This window comes from Agelaius phoeniceus, chromosome 2 (assembly GCF_051311805.1).
Source record: "Agelaius phoeniceus isolate bAgePho1 chromosome 2, bAgePho1.hap1, whole genome shotgun sequence".
Lineage (NCBI taxonomy): Eukaryota > Metazoa > Chordata > Aves > Passeriformes > Icteridae > Agelaius > Agelaius phoeniceus.
The window spans coordinates 111,667,774-111,687,972 of NC_135266.1; the positions used below are offsets into that span (position 1 = coordinate 111,667,774).

General features: G+C 36.5%; 1 protein-coding gene across 3 annotated transcripts in view; it reads left to right on the forward strand.

Moving 5' to 3' along the window:
- Positions 1 to 20,199, forward strand: part of CADM2 (cell adhesion molecule 2) — a 579,455-nt gene that overhangs the window by 396,618 nt on the left and 162,638 nt on the right. For all 3 annotated transcript variants that reach the window (XM_054655060.2, XM_077174538.1, XM_054655061.2), the window contains one exon: positions 12,414 to 12,563. In XM_054655060.2, coding sequence (XP_054511035.1) covers positions 12,414 to 12,563 — 150 coding nt within the window. The remainder of the gene's footprint in view (positions 1 to 12,413; positions 12,564 to 20,199) is intronic.

The window sequence follows — 20,199 nt, forward strand, 5'->3', positions numbered from 1 at the left end:
CACAGAAATCCTGATACTCAAAACAAAGGCACTTGGTGAACAGGATCAGTTCTCTTGCCTTCCTCTTATATATGGTGTCTCAAGCAGGGATTCTGATAGCTCTGTGGAAGAATGCCAAGAATGAGATGCTTTGTGCAAACTGAGAGGAAAAAATTAATTGAATGAAAGCAGGCAACAAGATGTAGAAATATGCATGTTGCATGTTCTTCTCTGTAGGTCTAAAAAACTAACAAAGACCAGCTGGGGGAAAAAAAAATTATTTTACTCAAATATAGGACAGGCTGTGCTTGAAAGTTACTAAAATTCTTATGCTCATACTGAAGAGCTGTTGTATGTTACGAGTTTTCAAAACTTAACCTTAAAATTCGTAAGTTCAGAAACTCCCATTTAACTTACATTACTCCACTTTGAAACACATTAATTCACTGTAATGATCTTTTATTTCTTCACCTGAGAAACGCACTCTGCTGTCTGGAAAAAGTCTTGTTATCTCAATCTGTTCAACAGATGTTAGTCATTGTGTCTCCTCCTCCCCTCTCCTGCCCTCCCCTGATATGCAAATATGGTCTTTGACATTTATATTTCCCTAATGGGGAAATCTATTTCCCTCCTTAGGGTAGGTGTTGCAACTGTTTAAAAAGAGATTAAAATCTCTATATTAAAGCTAGTATATCAGTTTTGTAAATTTTATCATGCAGCCTCCTCTACCATGTAATTTTTCCTGTAAAATACAGGAGGTGAGGTAATGTTAGTGTGACCAGGAACAGAATTTTTCGTCTATCCTGCAAATTTTACCAGAGAAGACATTTTATCAAGCATGAAGAAAGTTAAATGTTTTGGTTTTTTTCTCTTTTCTAGAAGACAACATTATATTAGGTACCAAATAACCTTTATAATAATTCAGTAAATTATAAAATAAAAGGCTTCAACTAAAATATTGTTACAGCCAAGTAAGGAATCTAGTCAGCCATTACTGACATTGATTCACCGACCTAGAAAATTACTTTAATGCACATATCAATTTACTTGCTGATTTCTTACATTTCAGTGGATTTAAAAAAAAAATATATTACTTTGTAAAACTGTTATTGTTGAGGGCCCTTGTGGGTCAGGTATTATAAAATTCAGTAATTTTTTAAATATTAAATCAATTATAGAGTTATTGTAGCCTCTTAGGTTAACCTTTTTAATTTTTTTTCAAGTTGAACTTAGCTGTACAGATATGAGGGTATTTATATGGAGCTGATTAATTTGCTTCTTTGCTTTTTGAATACAGTTAATTTAAGTGTGATTCTCCTTCCAGATCTGTAAGGGATTCTTTGTGCAAGAGGACATACCTAAATATGATTTTAAGGAATACACAAAAATTTCCTAAGAAAGATGCAGTTTTCTGATTGAAAGTAGTTGATGAATAGAGTTATTTTGTCAGCCTGTTGGATAGAAATTAGTCTTTTTTGTTAAAAAAAGACAAAGGTTTCAGCCCAGATAACACTGAAACTAATGCTAATACCACTTGTGGAAATTCAGAAGTCACTTCTGAGTCCCTGGTTCTGCCACTGACTTCACACAGGTGCCCCTATCCTGTCCCTTTTTGTACTTTCTGAGGAGTCATAATTTAATTGTCTCATGAGAGCGGAATAATGAATGCCTATGTCTAAAAATATTTTTCATAAATGCATAAAGTAAAGAAATTGGGATTTTTTTTGGCTGATCCCTAATGTTAAACTAAATTATTACCTTTAAGAGCAGTAAAGGCAAGAATTTCAAGCAAATATGATATTTGGGTTGAAGCTTTTTATTCATAGACAACTGGAAATGACAGACTTCATGTTGAATTCTCACAAATAAAAGGGATCCAAAGGTCAAAATAAAAAAAGAAACACATTCTAGAATAAGAACTTAGAGATTTTGAATAAGAGACTGTTTCTACCACCCACTGCTAAAGTGAGGTCAAGCGATGAAAAAATAAGGTTTCAAAAAGCAGTTTTTGAGGACAGTGACAGAATTCAGGAATATAATTTCCTTTAAATTACCATATAATCATAGAAACAGAGAATGGTTTGGGTTCTAAGGGACCTTTAAGTTCATCCAGTTCCAACCCCCCTGCCCTGGGCAGGGACACCTTTCACAATCCCAGGTTGTTCAAAGTCCCACCCAGCCTGACCTGGGACACTTCCAGGGATGGGGCATCCTGTTCCATATTTTAAATTAAATTTTAAAAAATTTCCTTTTTCATGTCCTAAATCACCTTAGCCGTTCCCATTGTCACAGTATGTACGATGTGTTTAGGGGCACAATGCTGAATGCAACTTGGATTTAGGCATTTCTAAATTTATGTTGGCAGGGAAATAGAAGACCAACATATGAACAATCTTTCTAATTTATATCTGTGTATTAACCTAAGGTTCAATAGCACAACAGGGGAAGTTTAGGGGATGTTTTAAAGAGGCCAGGTTTGTGTTTAGCTACATGTGAGGAGCATGGCATTTGTAAATAACGCTCTTAGAGAGGACTGGAAAAAAAAAATACAATCATTATACAGCACCATGCTCAGTGAAGCCACAGCAGCTTTTTCCTGTCCCTGCTGCTGCGTGGCACACATCCAGGTATCTGCTGTACTAACACTTGCTCCTGGGAGGAGGTGAAGAAAAAAGGGTCCATAAGGTTTCCATTGGCCTAGACAACTGAAACATCTGCTAGACTCATGAGCAGCTTGCTGGCCTAAGTCAGCAGGAAGAACTGCTGCAGATCAGCACTGCCATACCAATGGAGATTTCATAGACCACAGGGAGGAAAAAAGAGAGTCAAGAGAGTAAGTGATTTGATTTCAGAGTACACCCAAGTCTAATGCAGTTTTACATGGAGTGATATCTAAATTGCACAAAATTAGAGCCACATCTACAACTGATCTGCATGCTAGACTCATTAGGGAAACAGGTACATGAAAGAATAGCAGGATCCAATCCTAATCTTCTAAATATCTGTTAATGGGAACAATTGACCTGGTTCCCAGATGAAATTTGCCAAAAAGCAATCACCTGAGAAAGCATTCTCTTCACTCAGAAGGTTGCACAGGAAGAAGCCTCCTCTGTCATTCTGAAATACTGATAGTGTTGTTAGAAGGGAAAGGGCCATTCTTTGCTGGGACACAGAGCAGAGGCAAAGAGCAAGTGTTGAGGCAACAAGGGGAGAGGGCAGAGTGGAAAATCCATCCTTGTTTGGTGTAAACTGCCTTTCATTTTTGTAGGTCAAGCCTGGCTTCTGATGCCTAAAAGTGTAGTCTGGCCGAAGTAATTTTGTTGTTTATAGTTTGGTGCCACTAAGGCTCAAAAAGGCTGCTAGAATCGTATAAAGCAGTTATTCTCCAGACCAATTCCTGGCCTTATTTTATTGTGTAAACCAAGGGAGGGGAAAGCAACCCATCAAGTACAAAGTCAGTTTTGAAACCGTTGTTTTGTACTTGAACTTTGATGAGCTTAAACTGAGCTGTGCTGTCCTCTGCACAAGAAAAAAAAGTCCAACATGAAAGAAGGTAGATATCGACAGGATGGTGAAACCATCAGGAGTGAAAACTTTGTGAATATACAGATGATCACAAGTGGAAAACACTTTATTAATCATTCTGACTTCTCCTTTGTGAGAATCCAAACTGCTTTCTTCAGGGAACATTCCCAGCTGGCCAGGATGTGTTTAGGTATTGATCAGCACAAGGTCATTAAGGGAAGTGCTGGTTCAGATCAAACTGCATGCACCATATTTGCCACCTTTAAGACAGGGTTTCGTTTGTGGGTTAAAACACAACTCTTCAGAATAGTTTTTATGTTTATGAAAGGGATTTTTTCAAAAGTATCTAAGTAAGCTTGTCCATATTTTGTTCCATTGACAGAATTCAAAGGTCTGACCCCTGTATATTGATCCCCATTTACTGCTAGGATAGTTTTATCAGTACTACTTACAACTACAGAGTATTTCACTGAAAACCACCAGTGATGTAGTAATCAGAACAGAGAAGTCTCTGATCAAAATCTGTTTTCCCCACCTTTGCTCTTTTCTTCAATTACCTTTGAGGATGACATGTCACCTGAAGCAAACTGAGCAGTGAAATGTTGGAAGTCCAGGCAGCAAAGATTTATTTAGTGTACTGGTGCATTGACAGGTTATTCTTATTCAGATTGCTTCCAAACCAGGGGTGGTAAGATCATGTTTAAATGCGCTGTGCTAGTCTAATTAAAATATACCGAAGTAAAAAGAAGTTAAATCCACAGAAACAAGCTGGGGTTTATTAGCAATTTTATCACTGTTCTTCACTCCCCTCTCCTATGTGGGCATATATGTGTAAATATGTACAAGACGTGTTTAGTTCTAATTTTTTTAACAAGAATAAAGCTACGGTGTGGGCAAATACAAAGGGAAACCTAGAACAGTTTTATTTTTCACTTCTGCTCAGCTGTTCAATACAGTGAACAGTTCAAGCTTCCATTTAAACACAGGAGGTTCCATTTGGTGAGCGAGCTCTTGCTATGTGTGTTTAGAACTAGAAATAAGCAGTGCAGTTATGGTGCATTCTGGGGGATTTCTGAATGCTTTCTGAGATCACAAACATTCAAACAGCACTACTTGGAGCTGATTTGTGTAGCTGCCTCTTCTCTGTCTTTTAGCTTCTCTTTGAATGACATTTCAGAAGTTGGTGAAACAAAGTTAAGAGTGGAAGGCCTTTAAACCTTGGGTGTGTTCTGCTCAGATAGAAAAAAAAAGGTCAAACAGAGAACAAAGATAAATAGGTATGCAATAAGAAAGTCCTTGCCAGGTGGGTTACCTACATGTTGGACTTCAAATACCATGATTTGTCTTTAAGGATGAAGGAAGGAGGAAAAGTATTCCTAGAGGAATGCAAATATCTTTTCTTTTATAGAACTCAATAGCTGGAAAGCCTAAGAGAACCTTTTCTTCCAATAGATTTACAATTTTTCACAAATGAGAGAAAGGAAATCAGGAAAAGGATTGTAGCAAATTGAGGAGGGAAAAGATGAATCAAATCTACTGATACATTTTTTCTTCTTTGTGTAATTTTTCTTCTTTGTGTAAATTTTCTTCTTTGTGAAATGAAGTGAAATGTTTGATTTGAAAATTTGAAAACCAAGATATTTAGATTTTTGCTGAAGAAAAATTGTTTTCTTTGAATATTGTGTGAAAAGTTAATATTTCTAATTATATCAGTCCATCTTCTAGCCAAAATTTTCTTAATTACTTTGGAATTTCTAGTAATTTCCATATTTTTTACACATTAGTTATTTGCAATAAAAGTATTATTTTTCAAAATATTTGCCCCTAGCATTAATGTTAAATTCTATTTATATTTACTCTGAAATGACTCTGGGCAATTTGCCCAAAGTATATCAAACCAGGATTAAAATAGAGGAGAATTCTGGGAAAGGCTGTGGTTGGCTTTCTGAATAATTGGGAGATTAGCAAAGGTGTCTTTGGTATATATTACAGATTAGGAATAGAAATATGGTGACCCAGATCCTGAAAGAAATTAAAGTGTCCAATTCCTTACTCTTCATGTTGGGACTGGATGCTGTCCTGCTTTTAGAGAAAAAGGAGTTTTCAATTTGTTAAGGCACAAAGAATTGAGCATAAAGCTTTAAAGTGACAAGTGACACAAAGCTCTGAGCCATATCTACAATTATGAGAATGAGAAAATTGGTCAGTTTGTTAAAACTTTTGTGGGAAGACGAGGTTCACTTCAATTATGTTTGGATTTGTAACTTCCTCAGGAATTCAGAGTGTTGGAAGAGAATGCCTTTTAATAAATAATAACTGAAGAAAATCACTGGCTACTCTTCTCCATTCACAAGCAAGTAATACCATGGTGATAGCCTGAAAAGAGTAAAAACTAGGCACTTAGGCAAGGTTCCTAGGAAACAGCATTGGTTTGTTTTGGTTTTTTTACCCTATTATCTCTCTCATACTTTTTTCCTGTTTATTATTGTGGAATAATTTTACTTCAATTTTTTGTTCCAATTTATATCTGCAATCTCTTTCACTGTCATATAGCCCAAATTAGTGATATTTTGAGTTAGCTGCTGGTTTGGAAACATACACCTGAAACACATGGAGTGAAAGAAGGAAGAAGTGGCTTCTTCCTTTTCTATTTTTGCTATCAGACATAAATTTCATAGTCTGAAATCAGAGACTGCACTCTTGTCCTTTGCCTTTGCATTATTTTAGTATTGCTGAAACATTTAAAAAGGTTCAGTGACCTTGAATGCACAATCTGGGGTTAACAGTTATTCACTGCATTATTTCTTCTCTCTCTCTGAAACCTGTCATTCTGTACTAAGTTTCTGCAGTGTTCTCATTAATTCCAGTGTTCTCTGCAAGAGGTTTTGTTACTGGAGTATCTAACAGCTATTGCAGGACACAATTTTGTTTGTTTTGTTTGGTTTGCTTCTTTTTTAAAATGATGTTTCTGCAGTGAGCAAACAACTTAAACTCAACAGCATAACTGCATAAACTCAGAAAGTATTTACCATCCAGATATAGAACTAAATTACTGTTATTTAAAACAGCAAGTTCAGGAAGGTGAATTCATCCAGTCAAGGACTATGTGTATCAAATAATGCTCAGGCAATCTTTTGTTCTTTAAAAATGCTGTATGAATTCAGTTTAACATGCATGCACATGGCTGTATTTTCTTTTAGAATAAAGCAAAGCAGGTAGTTATGCATCAGGAGTTAAACTGCTTTTTTTAATCTGTCATCGATATTTTTACCACACTCCTAAGGACTGTTCTAAAAAAAATTTAAAAATACTAAGGCAACAACTTGCACAGTTTCTTCCTTCAGAATTTCCAGGACATGAACCTTCAATCTGGTCTCCATGCTGACAAAAAAGAGAAGCAGATTCATTCCCATTGCAAAGTCAGAAAAAGCCCACAGTGCACAGTAATGCAGATCACTGTTTATTCCTGCTGAAATGCAATTCACAATATCATTACTCTTTAAATTAGGTAAAGACAAGCTAATAACACTTTGTCTCCTTGGAGAGATGTTTGCATTATTTCATATATAAATTAAGTGAGAAAGCCAGAAAAGTGATTCAGTATATTAGATATTTCATCATAATGGGTTCTTCCCCCTAATGTTTTAGTTTCTTTACTAAGAAAGAAGGCCAAAATTAATCTCGTCTCCCTACAGATGTAAGCTGCTATTTCAAATAGTAAGCTGCTTTCCCTCCCACCCAAATATTTATTTTTAGGGTCTGGTCCTGTTAACATCAATATTAAAAATCAGACTGTTTTGAAAATTAATTTGCTCAAGTTTGGGCTTTTTTTTTTTTTTTAATTTCCTCTGCTAATCCTTTGCATTTTATGGGCCCTGGTTTTGGCTGACACCATGCTATGGAGGTATCAAATAAAAAGCCCATGGCTCTGTGGTTCCATGCAAGACTGAAAAGGATAAATGTCTGCTATAAAACTTTAGACTCTGCTTTTTCCCTCTTGCATGCTGATAAACTTAATTTACCTCATGGGGACACTGGTCTGCCAGGCTCTCAAAAGTAGAACCAATGTGGCAAAACATGGATAATTCACTGCTGTCTCTCTCACTTCTTTTCCAGGCCATGCTCTCTAACTAAAGCCATTTCTTTTTCTGCCTTTATGATACAGAGTGGCAAAGTTTGCTGCCCTGATAATGTGAAATACTCTTAATTTGTGACATAGCTGTTTACTTTACAAAAAGAGACCTTTGCAGAAACAAAACTAAAGAGAGAATTATGTTTTCTCTGTGCTTACAGCCACCTAGTCACATTTATAATTAGCCTGGTAAATTGATTAGAATGTATCACCTAAGCATCAAGTGGGAGTGTTAAACTCATTAAAGAGCTTTCATTGTAATTGCAAAAAAAAAACCAACAAAAAACCCCAAAACAACAACAACAAAAACAAAACAAAAACCAAAAGCAAAGCCACAAAACCAAGCACAAAACTTAACCCAAGCATAAACAAAAAACCATGAGGCGAACTCACATGATGAATGTTTACAAACTGGACCAAATAATGATAATTATTCTACATAGACTTAACACATAGTGGGATAAAAATCAGTGCTAAATGTAAAAACAGTTTAGCCATGATTTCTGGGTGGGAAAAAAAAAAAAGCCTTTCTTGACAGGGAACAGCTTGTGGCTAATGAAATATGAGAACTGGTCCTCCACAAAGCATTGCAGAAACAACCTGTGGTAGAGTATATTTAAACATAGCTCCATCTAGTCCAAAAAGTTGAAATAGTGCTGCTAGCAAAGCTTCTAAAATGAGCAGAGGGGCTGCGATACAACATGATGCCAATGATGTCTGGATGCAGCCTCCTTTCTGCAGTAAGATCACTGCTTGTTTACCTTTGCATAACCTTGTAGTTTTTTCCTTTTCAGATGCAAGGGAATTATTAATGTGGGCCATCAGTATTTATTTTTAAGTCTTTTTTAGTGTATTCCATACAGGCAGTAAAATAGTTTGTCCTCCCTCTAGATTTGATTTTGGAACAGAATGTAATTTTACATAGTGTAGTGGATAAATATATATATACATATATATGTATGTTTGTTTATTTATTTATTTATTTATTTATGACTTTACCTGCTGGTGGAGGTTAGAAATGTCATCCATTCCCAGCCATTTGTTGGGAGGATAGCAAGTAAGCTGGATGGCTAGCCCTGTGTTTAGGATGGTCAGCCATAATAATCCCTGTCATATTCATTTTCTCAATTATACCTGTCAATCATCTCAGTTAATAGTTAAGTAGGAAGCAAATTCTACTGAACTTGCCTAAAAAGCTGTGTTAAGTGCAGTGAGGAGAACTGGAAGGGTGTGTGAGGAAAAATGCCAGCCCCATGGTAAACCTTCAGCCACACCTGGGTCTGACCATGGGCCAAGGCAATCTTTTAAGTGTGCAAACAAGAATCCCAAAAACTGGCAGAAAAGTGCCATCACCTTTGGATTTCTGCCTGCTGTGGCTGCAGCAGGGGGGCTTCCAGGTCTGGGCTGCACACTTCAGAAAGAAGAGGACACATGGAAGAGGGCACACAGAGGCACAGACTAATTAAAGGATTAGAAAAATGAGATTTCTGCAGAAAGACTTAAGAGCTCAATTTATTTAGATTATCAAAAAGAAGGTTAATGGGTGATAGGATCACAGTCTCTAAGTACCTACAAGAGAAATTTGATAAGAGAGGGCTCTTCAGAGCAGGGGAAAAGATACAAGAGCCAGTGGAAGCTGGGTGCTAAGCAAGACAAATGCAGAGCAGAAGTAGATTTTGTGGTTTTGTTTGAACAATGGGGACTGTTGCTCTCTGGAATAAGTTACTGAAGGGGCCACTAAATTTTCCACTGCTGGACTTGTTAAGTTAAGATGGAATGCTTCTTTTTAGGGGACATTAACAGAAACAAGACCTCTGCCACACAATTTTGTGAGATGCTCAAGAACCATAAGGAGTCTCTAGTAGCATAATCCACTTCTTTCACACTTTTACTGCAGTAAAAGGGCAGGATGGTGGTGCTTGCTTTAGTTTTCACCTGTTTCATATAGAGCTTTACAACTTTCTCCTGTCCTTCCAGCCCTACTTCAGTATCCCAAGTTAGATACAACAGTAAAATAAATCTCATAAGTTTTTCTTTGTCTTAGTTTTCCCATCACTTGCTAATAATTTTTGTTTTCACCTAGAAGAGTGCAGTATCCATTCATTTGGACTTGCTTTATATAGTTTTCTCTGTCCTGCAAAGGCTCCCTTCTTTCTACTCAGGCTTTCTATATTAAATTTTCTCTCATTTTCTCTGTACCTCTTTCTCCAGTCCAAACTTCCCATGAAGCTCTGTGCATCTCCTCCAGAACCATACAGATTCTCTGTTGGCAAGAGATACAATGAACGGTTTTGTCTTAGTTTTATATCCTAAATTAATTCTTGTTTCCAAATCATCAGCAATCACTAGGTTGATCAGAGAAAAGAAAATTCTTCTGACCTATTCAGGTTATGGCATCTACAGTTTCAATTTATATGGTTGATCAGAATAGTTTACTTCTTGACCAGAGATGGGTCTGAGTTGGCAGTCATTAACAAATGATGGAGTGCACGTACACTGACACCTTCATGATAAGAGCTGTAATATCAGACAGACAACACAGGGTAATTATGGGGAGATCTCCTCATCTGTGTTAATAGGGTCCTGAGTCATTACAGCAGGTTCTTTATTAAACTACCTCCCATTCCAATTCTTTAATGTAAGTGACAGATTTCTCTGTGCTAATCTCTGGCACTAGGTTCTGTTTAATGCTTCTTGCAGGCAGAAAGTGTTTTAGCCCACATAGCCTCCTATTCACAGCTCATACTTTAGAAGGTTATTCCTTTGGTAAGTTGCCTGTAATTTAGTGGAAGTAATAACAGGCTGTGTGCATTTTTCTGGATTTAAAAAATTCCAATTTAAATGATAAGCAATTTATGCAATATCTTGAAGTTCCTTGACACATTGGAATTGAAAGAGGAGAAGTGGAAGGAAATTACAAATCTTTTCTGTTTTCTTTTTTTTCCATCCTTGTTTATGATTTTTCTCTCATCATCTATTTCTCAATGTGTGGTTTTCAAGAAGCAGGGTTTGATTAATGAAGTGTCAGATATAGAGGATGTCATGAGAATTTTGGCATTTATTATTTGCAGCATTTAAATTAGCTATGGTATTTTTAGTATTCCTATTTTTTTTTTACTATATCTGTTATCCTGTTGATAGTAAATATTCTCTTAAAGTAAATATCAGTACATGGTAAATCTTGATCATTAGACAGCTGTAGTTGATATTTATACGAAAAATTATACCATTTATTCAGATCTGCATTTTTATGAAATTATGTTATTTATTTCACTGATGTGGGTGATTTTGTTCCATGTCTAAGGCCATGAGGATTATTTTACAGAGGGAAATCAAAATCTGACTAGAATTCTGGTTTGTGCAATATCAGTAGGTCAAATAGAAGTTTGGTAGTTAATCTTTTATTTAGTACTTTCTTACTCTGGTCATCTGCAAACCTGTATCCTAGGTAATAGATTTTCATATTTTCATGCTTTTGTATAGAAGACATGCCTCAGTTTAACTTACTTGGGAACAAGTCTGATGAGAACCACTAAAATAGAATGTTTCTCTGAAGGTTTTATGATTTTGTATTGTATCATTAATGGATATTGTATATATTATTTCCTTGATGTGCTTGTGACACATCTATGAGCTTGTTCCCTCCTGTAGGACTGTAGAGAGGTTTTTAATTTCTGACACATCCCACTTGAGTGTCAATCTTTGCATTACACTTCTTATGCAAGCATCTCTACCTACTCTTCAGTGCTTCTTTTAATAGAACTTCTGTAAAAGCAGGAGAAGAAAGAAGCATATCTTTCACTTGGAGTGTGAGGTTGTCTTTCTTTTGCATTGTACTCTCAAATAAATAATATATCTCCTAGTTAACAATCATATGTTCAATGTGTCTTGCTTTGATGATTATTGAAGATTTTTTTTTCTTTCCCCACCCATGTTAAAACCCACTTCCATGTTTTTTCTGTGCACCCTTCTTGCAGTCCTGTTTTGTCAGAATGTGTTGTGCTGCTTGACAAGGGGTGTGCTATAACACTACATAAACACTTTAGCCTAACTATGCCATTGGAAATGCTTGTGATTCAAGAACCTGACTGATACTGCTCCTCTGTTGTGTAGAGGCATTTGGAAGCCTTCCCAGTGACTTTTCAGCAAGCACTTAATGTGATTGATAATGCTCTGGGATAGAATCAGAGATGTGAAAGAGACCTACTACATCACCTCTTCCATTTTCATCTGAAATCAGGTTATATTCCCCCAACAGAGCATGCATCAAGTGTTAGATTCACACTACATTTGTTCTCCAACAACTTTCCAAACCTGACACAGAAAGCATCATCCTGAGAGGTCTTTAAAATGTATAAAAAAGAAACAGAGAGTCAAGGTTGCCCCATCCCTCTCTGTTAAAAACTCTGTGGACTTTTATGTTATGTTTTCAGCAATGATTTAACTGTATTGTCTGCACTGAGTTGTCTTTGGTATGTCTGAGGAGGCAAAAATGCTGAGTATTTCTTTGAAATTAAATAGTATGACTCACAGAGGAGGACAAAGAAGGGGGAAACCCCTTATTTCTTAATTCATCCAGCTGTTTCTTGGTTGTAATGAATATATTGTAAATGCAGTTGTAAAAAATTTATTATACTACCTTTCTTTGGTCAGACTAGATCACATTGAATTCCGGGTCTATCATCTGTGGGAAGCTGCTGCAATAAGTTCAATCCTGGAACTTAATTTTTTTTTCTCTTGTTCTCTTCCTTCCTGCATCCCTTCCCTCCCTCCTCAGGCAGCCAAGGGCAGTTTCCACTCACACAGAACGTCACAGTCGTTGAAGGTGGAACAGCAAATTTGACCTGCAGGGTCGATCAAAATGATAACACCTCCCTCCAGTGGTCAAATCCAGCTCAACAGACACTGTACTTCGATGACAAGAAAGGTAAGTTGTTTCCTGAACTCATGCTTCTGCACTGGTTTTTAATAAGAAATAAATGTTTAAAGCCATTTCTCTTTAATACTCTGATGTGAAGGTATTTCCCATATATTTTAGGAATTGATATCTTCCAATATAATTATTATGTGATTTTTTTTTTTGACTGGGGTTCACTGAAATACTCTCTTGCACATTATATTATATTTAAATTATTAAAGAAAAAGAATAGGATTTGAAAGGCTTACTTTAAGATAATTTTCATAGAAAGGCTTATTTTAAGATAATTTGCTTTGAAAGACTTATTTGAAGATAATTTTGCATTGTTGAAAAATATATTGGAAGAGCATTTATGAGTGGCAAGAGAAGTAACAGCCCATAAAACTTTGTGGCTCTTTTTTATTGGTGTGTATGCATAAATATTCTATATATTTTTACATTTATGTATATAATCCCACAGTTTGCCACTAGTGTACAGCAGTCTGGTTGCTGGTGCAATGCACAGTTGCTGTGGTAGCCGTTCTTAACAGCTAAAAAAAATGCTGGGATTTTGTGTCCAGATGTCTCCAATGTTTCCATGCACAGATTTTTTTTTACATTTTAATTAAATTAGAGAAGAACAAAAGACCAGAAAACATCCATTCCTTACAAAAATAAGGACATTATTTTGCAGTACTGCATATTTGTAGACATTTAATTGAACTGAAAAAGTGTTGCATTTTACATAATAGAATGTTAATGTCAAGATTGCAGTACATTCTGTAAAGAAATTAAAGTTAGGAGTAATAAATTCATCACTTGGCTTTAAAAAATGTAAAAGCTTTGGTGTTGATTTCAGTAGTACAAAAGTTCAACAGTTAATTCTGGTGCTTGAATTTATTTTGAAAGGTGCTACGTATTCTAGAACATATTTTAACAAGTGCAGTTATTACTCTGCTCAAAATTAAAGAACTGCTGTCCAAATGCTTTGCTGAATGATTACAAGAGTTTAAAATACCTTGTAGGACTAAAAACGCTCTGTGGATCTGTGCACTTCAATAAAAGAGAATCTAAAACCTGTCATTTTATACCTGCAGAAGCTGCAATCAAAATATGTTTTTTTACTATTAATATAATAGCTGAATAGAATCTCTTGATGGTGTTGAAGTGGTTCCTTTCTCTTTTATCTAATTTCCTGTAGCGTGTAATCATTTGATTTGCAATTTCTTTGAAATCATAAGTACCTTTTGAATGTAGGATTGAAGATGAGAGGTTTTATAAGGTGCAAACTTTCCAGCTGTAAGTCCTGTGCTGTCACCTTTGCCCACATGCACCCCTTCATTTTAGCTGTAATCATTAGTGATTTGGGGTGGGTAAGTAATGTCTGCAAAACTAAAAGCAGAGACACTTGTCTGTTGATAGGGCACATCAATACTCAGAAAATCTATATCTTTTATAAAATAAGTGACATTTTAAAGGATGCTGAGAAAGACGTGCGAGGACTGCAAATACATTAATTTAAGCATTGTAGCCATTTTGGTGTGAATTGAATTTTCTGTGTGCTTTAGCAAAATCTCTACTTTTACAACAAATAATTGAAGTTTGTATTAGTTTTGAATTTAATGAATTAAAGCAACAGAATTTGAATGGCATGCAGAGTAGTAAGTGCTAGAAGCAATTTATATTCCCCACAGGAGATGTGCAGAGCTCAAGTGTGTGAATTTAAGGGACCACAGTCTTTATTGAACTTTTAGCTCGTCCCAAGACTTGAAGGAATATTTGATGATTAATTTTATGGAGGAATTACTCTGCATCTAGTGCACATGGAAATGTCTTCATGTGGTGAAGAAAAACTTCAGATCCTTTAGCTGGAGATTTTAAGCCTTATGTCAGCAGCGGTTTGCACTCTGTGTGATATTTCCAGTCTCAAGTATTCTGAGGGGTGTGAGCAGTACATCCAATTCCTGCATGGAAAACATTCTGCCACTTCTGAGAGGGAAGCTACAGCTTCCACTGGCAATTTTTCCTGTTTGTATATGTATGGGCTCCTATAAGTAAGAAATATATTTCCTTCACGTTCTTTTGATGGTTGCATTATTGAGCCAAAAAGGAAAGAGATATTTATTAGTGGTTTTGTCAGGAAATGATGGCAAGTGAAACTGTATAGGCTTCCCCTTATTGTCTTTCCTTGTTTCCTACTTCTCCCAGCCAGGCATACAATTTGGCTATAAAAAGCAGCTTTCTACTAGAACCAGTCATTGCATTTAATTTATTGACAGCAGTGCCTCTGCCAAAGTCTATTCAAACCTGTCTCTTATTGTTAGCCAGAATCAACCTGCAGGTCTTACTTGTCCTTTCAACACCATGAACATTGGTTTTTAATAGCTGTGTTTCTCAAGCCCTGAAAATTAATGGAAGCTTGAACAGCTATAGAGTTATGTTCTGTTGGAAAGCAGAAGCTAAGACAAGCAGCATCACCAGCAGCCTTTCATCACCATCAGAGCTGAGTAACTCTGAGAGTTGCCATGTTCAGAAATAAAACAAATTTGCTTACTTTGAACTTTACTTCCCTTCAATAGTTTATTTTCTATTTATATGACTGGTACATGTAGGAGTGAGTGTGTATTTCTTTTGTGTCTGGAAGCATAAAAAAAATTCAAGAAACCTGTTTTTTTGCTAGCTATATATTTTAATAATTATGAGAGAGTCAAATAGTAAAATGAAGGAATGAACCTAAGTGTCAAAGAGGGTTGAAAGTCCAACAGAATATGAGAGAAATGAGAGCTGCCAGTATATATAATAATTAAGGTTAGAAAAGACCTTTAACGTCTCATCAAGTCCAACCATAGACCTTAGGATCACCACTACATGGCAGAACTGGTGCCAAAAATACAGGAAATTGTCCATGCAGTGAAAAGCTCTTCCTTGCTGGATTGTCCTTGGCGAGACCCCTTCCATGCTCATGCTCTTTTCTCAAGCAAGTTGGTTCCCCTGTCTTGCAAAGCCATTTTCTGACAAAAATAGAACTTGTGCTGAAAAAGGAAAATGAGTCAGTCACCTGGAAGAAATGTGCCCTTCAAATTCCTGTTCCTTTCCACAAGGGGTTAATTATTAGTCTCCAGTTTATTAAAAATGGATGACACATATATTGTAAAAATCACACTAATATAATTTTGCATTCTTCTGAACAGTGATGCAGTCATTGATGTTGAAGTTAGGAGTCATTCTTCCTTTTCTCTTCTAGAGATTCTACAGTACAGAAGTGTACTGAGCCAGGCACACTAGTACCAAAACCACATTATTAAAATTACTCTTCTCCTTCTCCTCACATACTGCTTTGGCCACCTCTTTCTAAGAGGGTTTTTTCTCAGTTAGGAGGATTGTGTGGCTGGTAAAGAACACTTCCAACCACAACCTTCACATCAAATTAATATTTCTTTATTATTTATGAAGGAGACAAGAGCTATTTTTAGCTTGGGACATTTCTGGCACTTGGCCTATACAGCCTTAAAATGATATAGACAAAAAAATCAGGAGAGTCTTGTTTTAGAAAAGGCAACACTGAATTTAGTCAATGTGAAATTAGAGTTCAGAGTTGTTTTCAGGTCTTCATCACTTGCAGTACTTTGTTTTCGTTGTAAATTTAGGCTTAAAATGTGTTTGACTCATTGTGGTGATGGGAATAAGGAGGAGAAAGAAATCCTATTTTCCTACAGGAAATTAAGTTATAGCTTTTTTTATTATCTAACCAAGGCGAAACTGCTGCTTCCCTCCAACTCTTTCTTTGACACTCTAAAATATATTAAGATCCGAAATAACTTTCTCCTCATTATTATTCTAACACAGAGTAGCTAAAATATATGAAAATAGAAATGTTTGATCTGGTGGACTTGGTCTCACTGATGACCTGTCTCCTTGCTGTCCTTTTTGGTACTTCTGTCCTTTTCTGGTTCCTCTACCTCAGAGATTCAAGGGCATTGTGTATCAATTGTATTTTTAATTATTTCTCTTTCATTTAAAAGATCAAATCTTTACCAGACAGTAACAAATACTGTACTGAATAAGTATTTATAAAAAGACATATTCATATATATATAATAAGGATACATGCTTCTAAATGTTAATAAGCTTTACCCTGGTCTCCCACCCCCTGCTCCCCCAAGAGAATTTTAAAGATTGTGTCTTCCTGAAAAATAGGAATTCACAACTCTAAGGAAGTCCAGATTCTCTGGAAACAAATGCAAATTGTGTGCTGCACTTGAAATGAGTCTTTCCCTACACAATTTTCAATTAAAATGAATAATTGCCATAGAAACCTCCGTATCACTTTATGCACCCAAGTACCTATAATTGCATAGCTGCCTTTGGAAGAAGCACAATGTGCAACAGTGTAGAACTGGCAGATATTATTTTAAATTAATATAGGTTATTTTATTTTATCTTCACTGGTGTTACTTCTTAAGGATTTTGAGAGGGCAATAAATGCAGAGAGACATAAATATGAATGCAGAGCTATAAGAAAAAGGCCATAGCATGGAAACAGAGATATTTGATAAAGAGAAGACTGAAAAGAACCTTTATGCAACTTCCTATAGCAGCCATCTTCTCATATTCCCATTCAGTAGGGAATATAGATAAATATGTAGCAGGATATTGAGTTATAAAGGAGGAATGTACAACGGAACAATGGCTGTTGAGATCAAAGGTGTTTAATCTCCTCAGTATAAAAATGTGTAATCGGACTATCAAAAGGAAGAGAATCTGTACCTGGTGTGTACAGACCTAACAGTTTTGCTCAGTCAGGCAAGTGCAAGTGTAAAATACCCGCTCTCCACCTTAACAGGGAAGTTTTCAGGTCTCTTGATAGTAAAACAAGGGTGTGTTGACATTGACCATGATAAGTTTGCCACAAACTGACACAGATTTTGATGAGACATGTGCCTGATGCTAATCGTAGGTGGGTACATGTCCCCTGTGCTTTCATCAAGTAGTAGCACTTTCATGTCTTACTGAAAAATTAGAAAGGGTATTCCAGCCTCAGAATTATTCATCCCTCAGCAGCAGAATATGTTTCTTTAGATGACCTTTGATTTTTCACGTGTAAGAGTGCTTGGCATTTATGTAGCTCTCTATCATCTCAATACCTTTCAGAGATAGTGGGGTACTAGACAAGGGTTGTGAGAGGCCACTGATTTTGCAAAGCCCACGAGAGCTTCCCTGATAGGCACAGTGCCTCAGGTGATCTTGGGAACACGTTTGGGTACAGCAGCAGCCTGGGAGGTTCAGCATTTGCTCCCTCTCAGGGGTGGCAATATTGTGTTGGAACTTGCATGTGTGTTTAGAGAGTTTAGGCTGTGTCTCTAATCAAACCATCGTGACTGTTGGGATGTGCTATCAGCTTCATACAAACAACTCCTGACCTTTTTCTTTCTCAATAGGAAGATATTTAGAGAGACACAGAAATTCACTGTGTATAAGGCATGGGATTTTAATTCCAGTGGCATGTATGTCAGTTTAGAAGGACTCATTACTGCAGCGAATTTTTTTTTCTAACACTAAAATGGTGATTTAATTGCCACCCAAAGGGCTGGTCCTTTCAGGTAGGAAAATCCTGTCTTTTTGATGTTATAGATACTGAACTCCATCCTAGATAGCTGTATTTATTCTTTGACTTGTTTTGTAGCAGCCAGGCTGCCGCTATTGAATTTAAGTATCAACCAAATCTATGCCATTCTCTGGTGATTCAGCCTCAGATTCTAATTTGCATAAACAACAGAGGTACTTGTGAGTTAGAAAAATAATTTGAGGATATTTCTGACTGGGGAGAAATCGTGAACTTGCCTCTTGTAGACATTTAATGATTCTAGTAAGCAGTTGAATTTAAGATGTAGGTGAGCATGTAGACAAAAGGAATAGACTTGTACAAAACATGAGTCAGAGAAGCAAAGAAAATAATGTTTCTTTTTGCAGTAGAAAAGAAAGCAGAACGTACATGGTTTAAATTAGTTATGCAAGACAGGGAGGCAGACAAGCTGTATTGTTGGGAGTATGGAGAGCATTAGCATTTAGGTAATGTGAAATCGAGTAGTGATGATGAATGGACTTACGTCTCCACCTTCACATGCTCTGCTTCCTGTTACATAATTGAGTGGAGATGGTATCAGACAGGAGATGATGACCAAGCTTAACCCCATCCTAGGGTACACATATAAATTAGATTCAGTGTTACTTAGAGTTTAATAGACCTTTTCAAGGAGAGAATACCTTGCAGTCAACCTATGAAGTAGCATGAAAAGCAATGGGAAAAATGCAAGAAAACTATACAGATAATTATTGAAGGATTTTTTTTTTGGGAGAAGTTAGTGCTGAGGGATAGGATTTTATTTTATCTTCTTTTTTTCTTCCTGACCTGAATAACAATAGTCTTTAAATACTTTATAATATTTAGGAAGTTTCTAGCACTTACAAAAAAAAAAAAATATGAGGTAGAAATACAGTTTTCACAATGAGCTTTCCATAAAAATCTTTAAGAGTAGTCATTCCAAGGTATGGAGTTGAGATCATCTTTTTCTGTCGGTCAGATCTGTTGATTTCGCATCTGTGCCAGACAAATATCAGTAGCTGTCCGGCCAGGTCTTATCTTTCCTTGAGACCCACAGTATGACATATAGGGACAGATAACCTGGGTTAAATTGTTCAGCTGCAATTTTCATTCTTACTAATGGGTTCTTGCTCTTACTCCCTTGCAAGGGGATAGGGGAGAGAATCAGAAGGGCAAAACCAAGAAAACTTAGAGATCAAGGTTAAGAGAGTTTATTAAGAGAAGGAAATAAGAATAAAAAAATTCCAATTAATGGGAAGGCAGTCACTCACTCTGTCCCACCAGCAGTGTCATGCACCAGCCAGTCTCCAAACAGTCCCTGCTTGGGGGAAACAACTTTTTATTGCTGTGTTTATGGACTATTCCAGGTCAGATTGGGTCAGCAGTCCTGGCTGTGCACCTTCCCAACTTCTTGGCCACCCCCCAGCCTTGTCACTGTGGGTGCAGAGTGAGAAACAGAGAAGGCCCTGACAATGCTCAGCGATATTCAGTGCGCTGATCTGTTTTCTGCACTGTTTTGGTCATGAACCCAAAACACAGCACCACACAAGTTGCTACGAAGAAAATTAATTCCATCCCTACCAAACCCAGTACAGCTTCTCTCTGGATCATGGATAGTAAACAAGCTCAAATCATTTTGGTTGGTAGTTCTGTAGTGCTCTGGGGAAGGAAAGAAGCTGTCTTAGTGCTTTTGAGATCAAGTGTCTCACTTTATCCTTAAACCCCATGTTTCAAAACCAGTTGCCACTTTTGAAACCTGGAATGTTTGTGTTCATGCGTCTTAAAAAAGATAAAGTGATAAAAGGGACCAGGAGTCTGTTAAAATATCTTGACAGCCATTGTCTGCATGAATATGAAAATTACATTTTAAAAATGTATTATAATGCATTAGAATATCATTTCATTGCAATAAATTAGTAGAACTACTCCCACTTACAGCATTTATTTTTCCATTTCTTAGCAGAATTAAGGGAGTAAATGGCTGTATTGTAGAGATGGTTAGAAAGTGTAGGAGTTTGCATTATATTGTGCTGAAGTGTCGGTATGTGCAGAAATTGAGTTTAC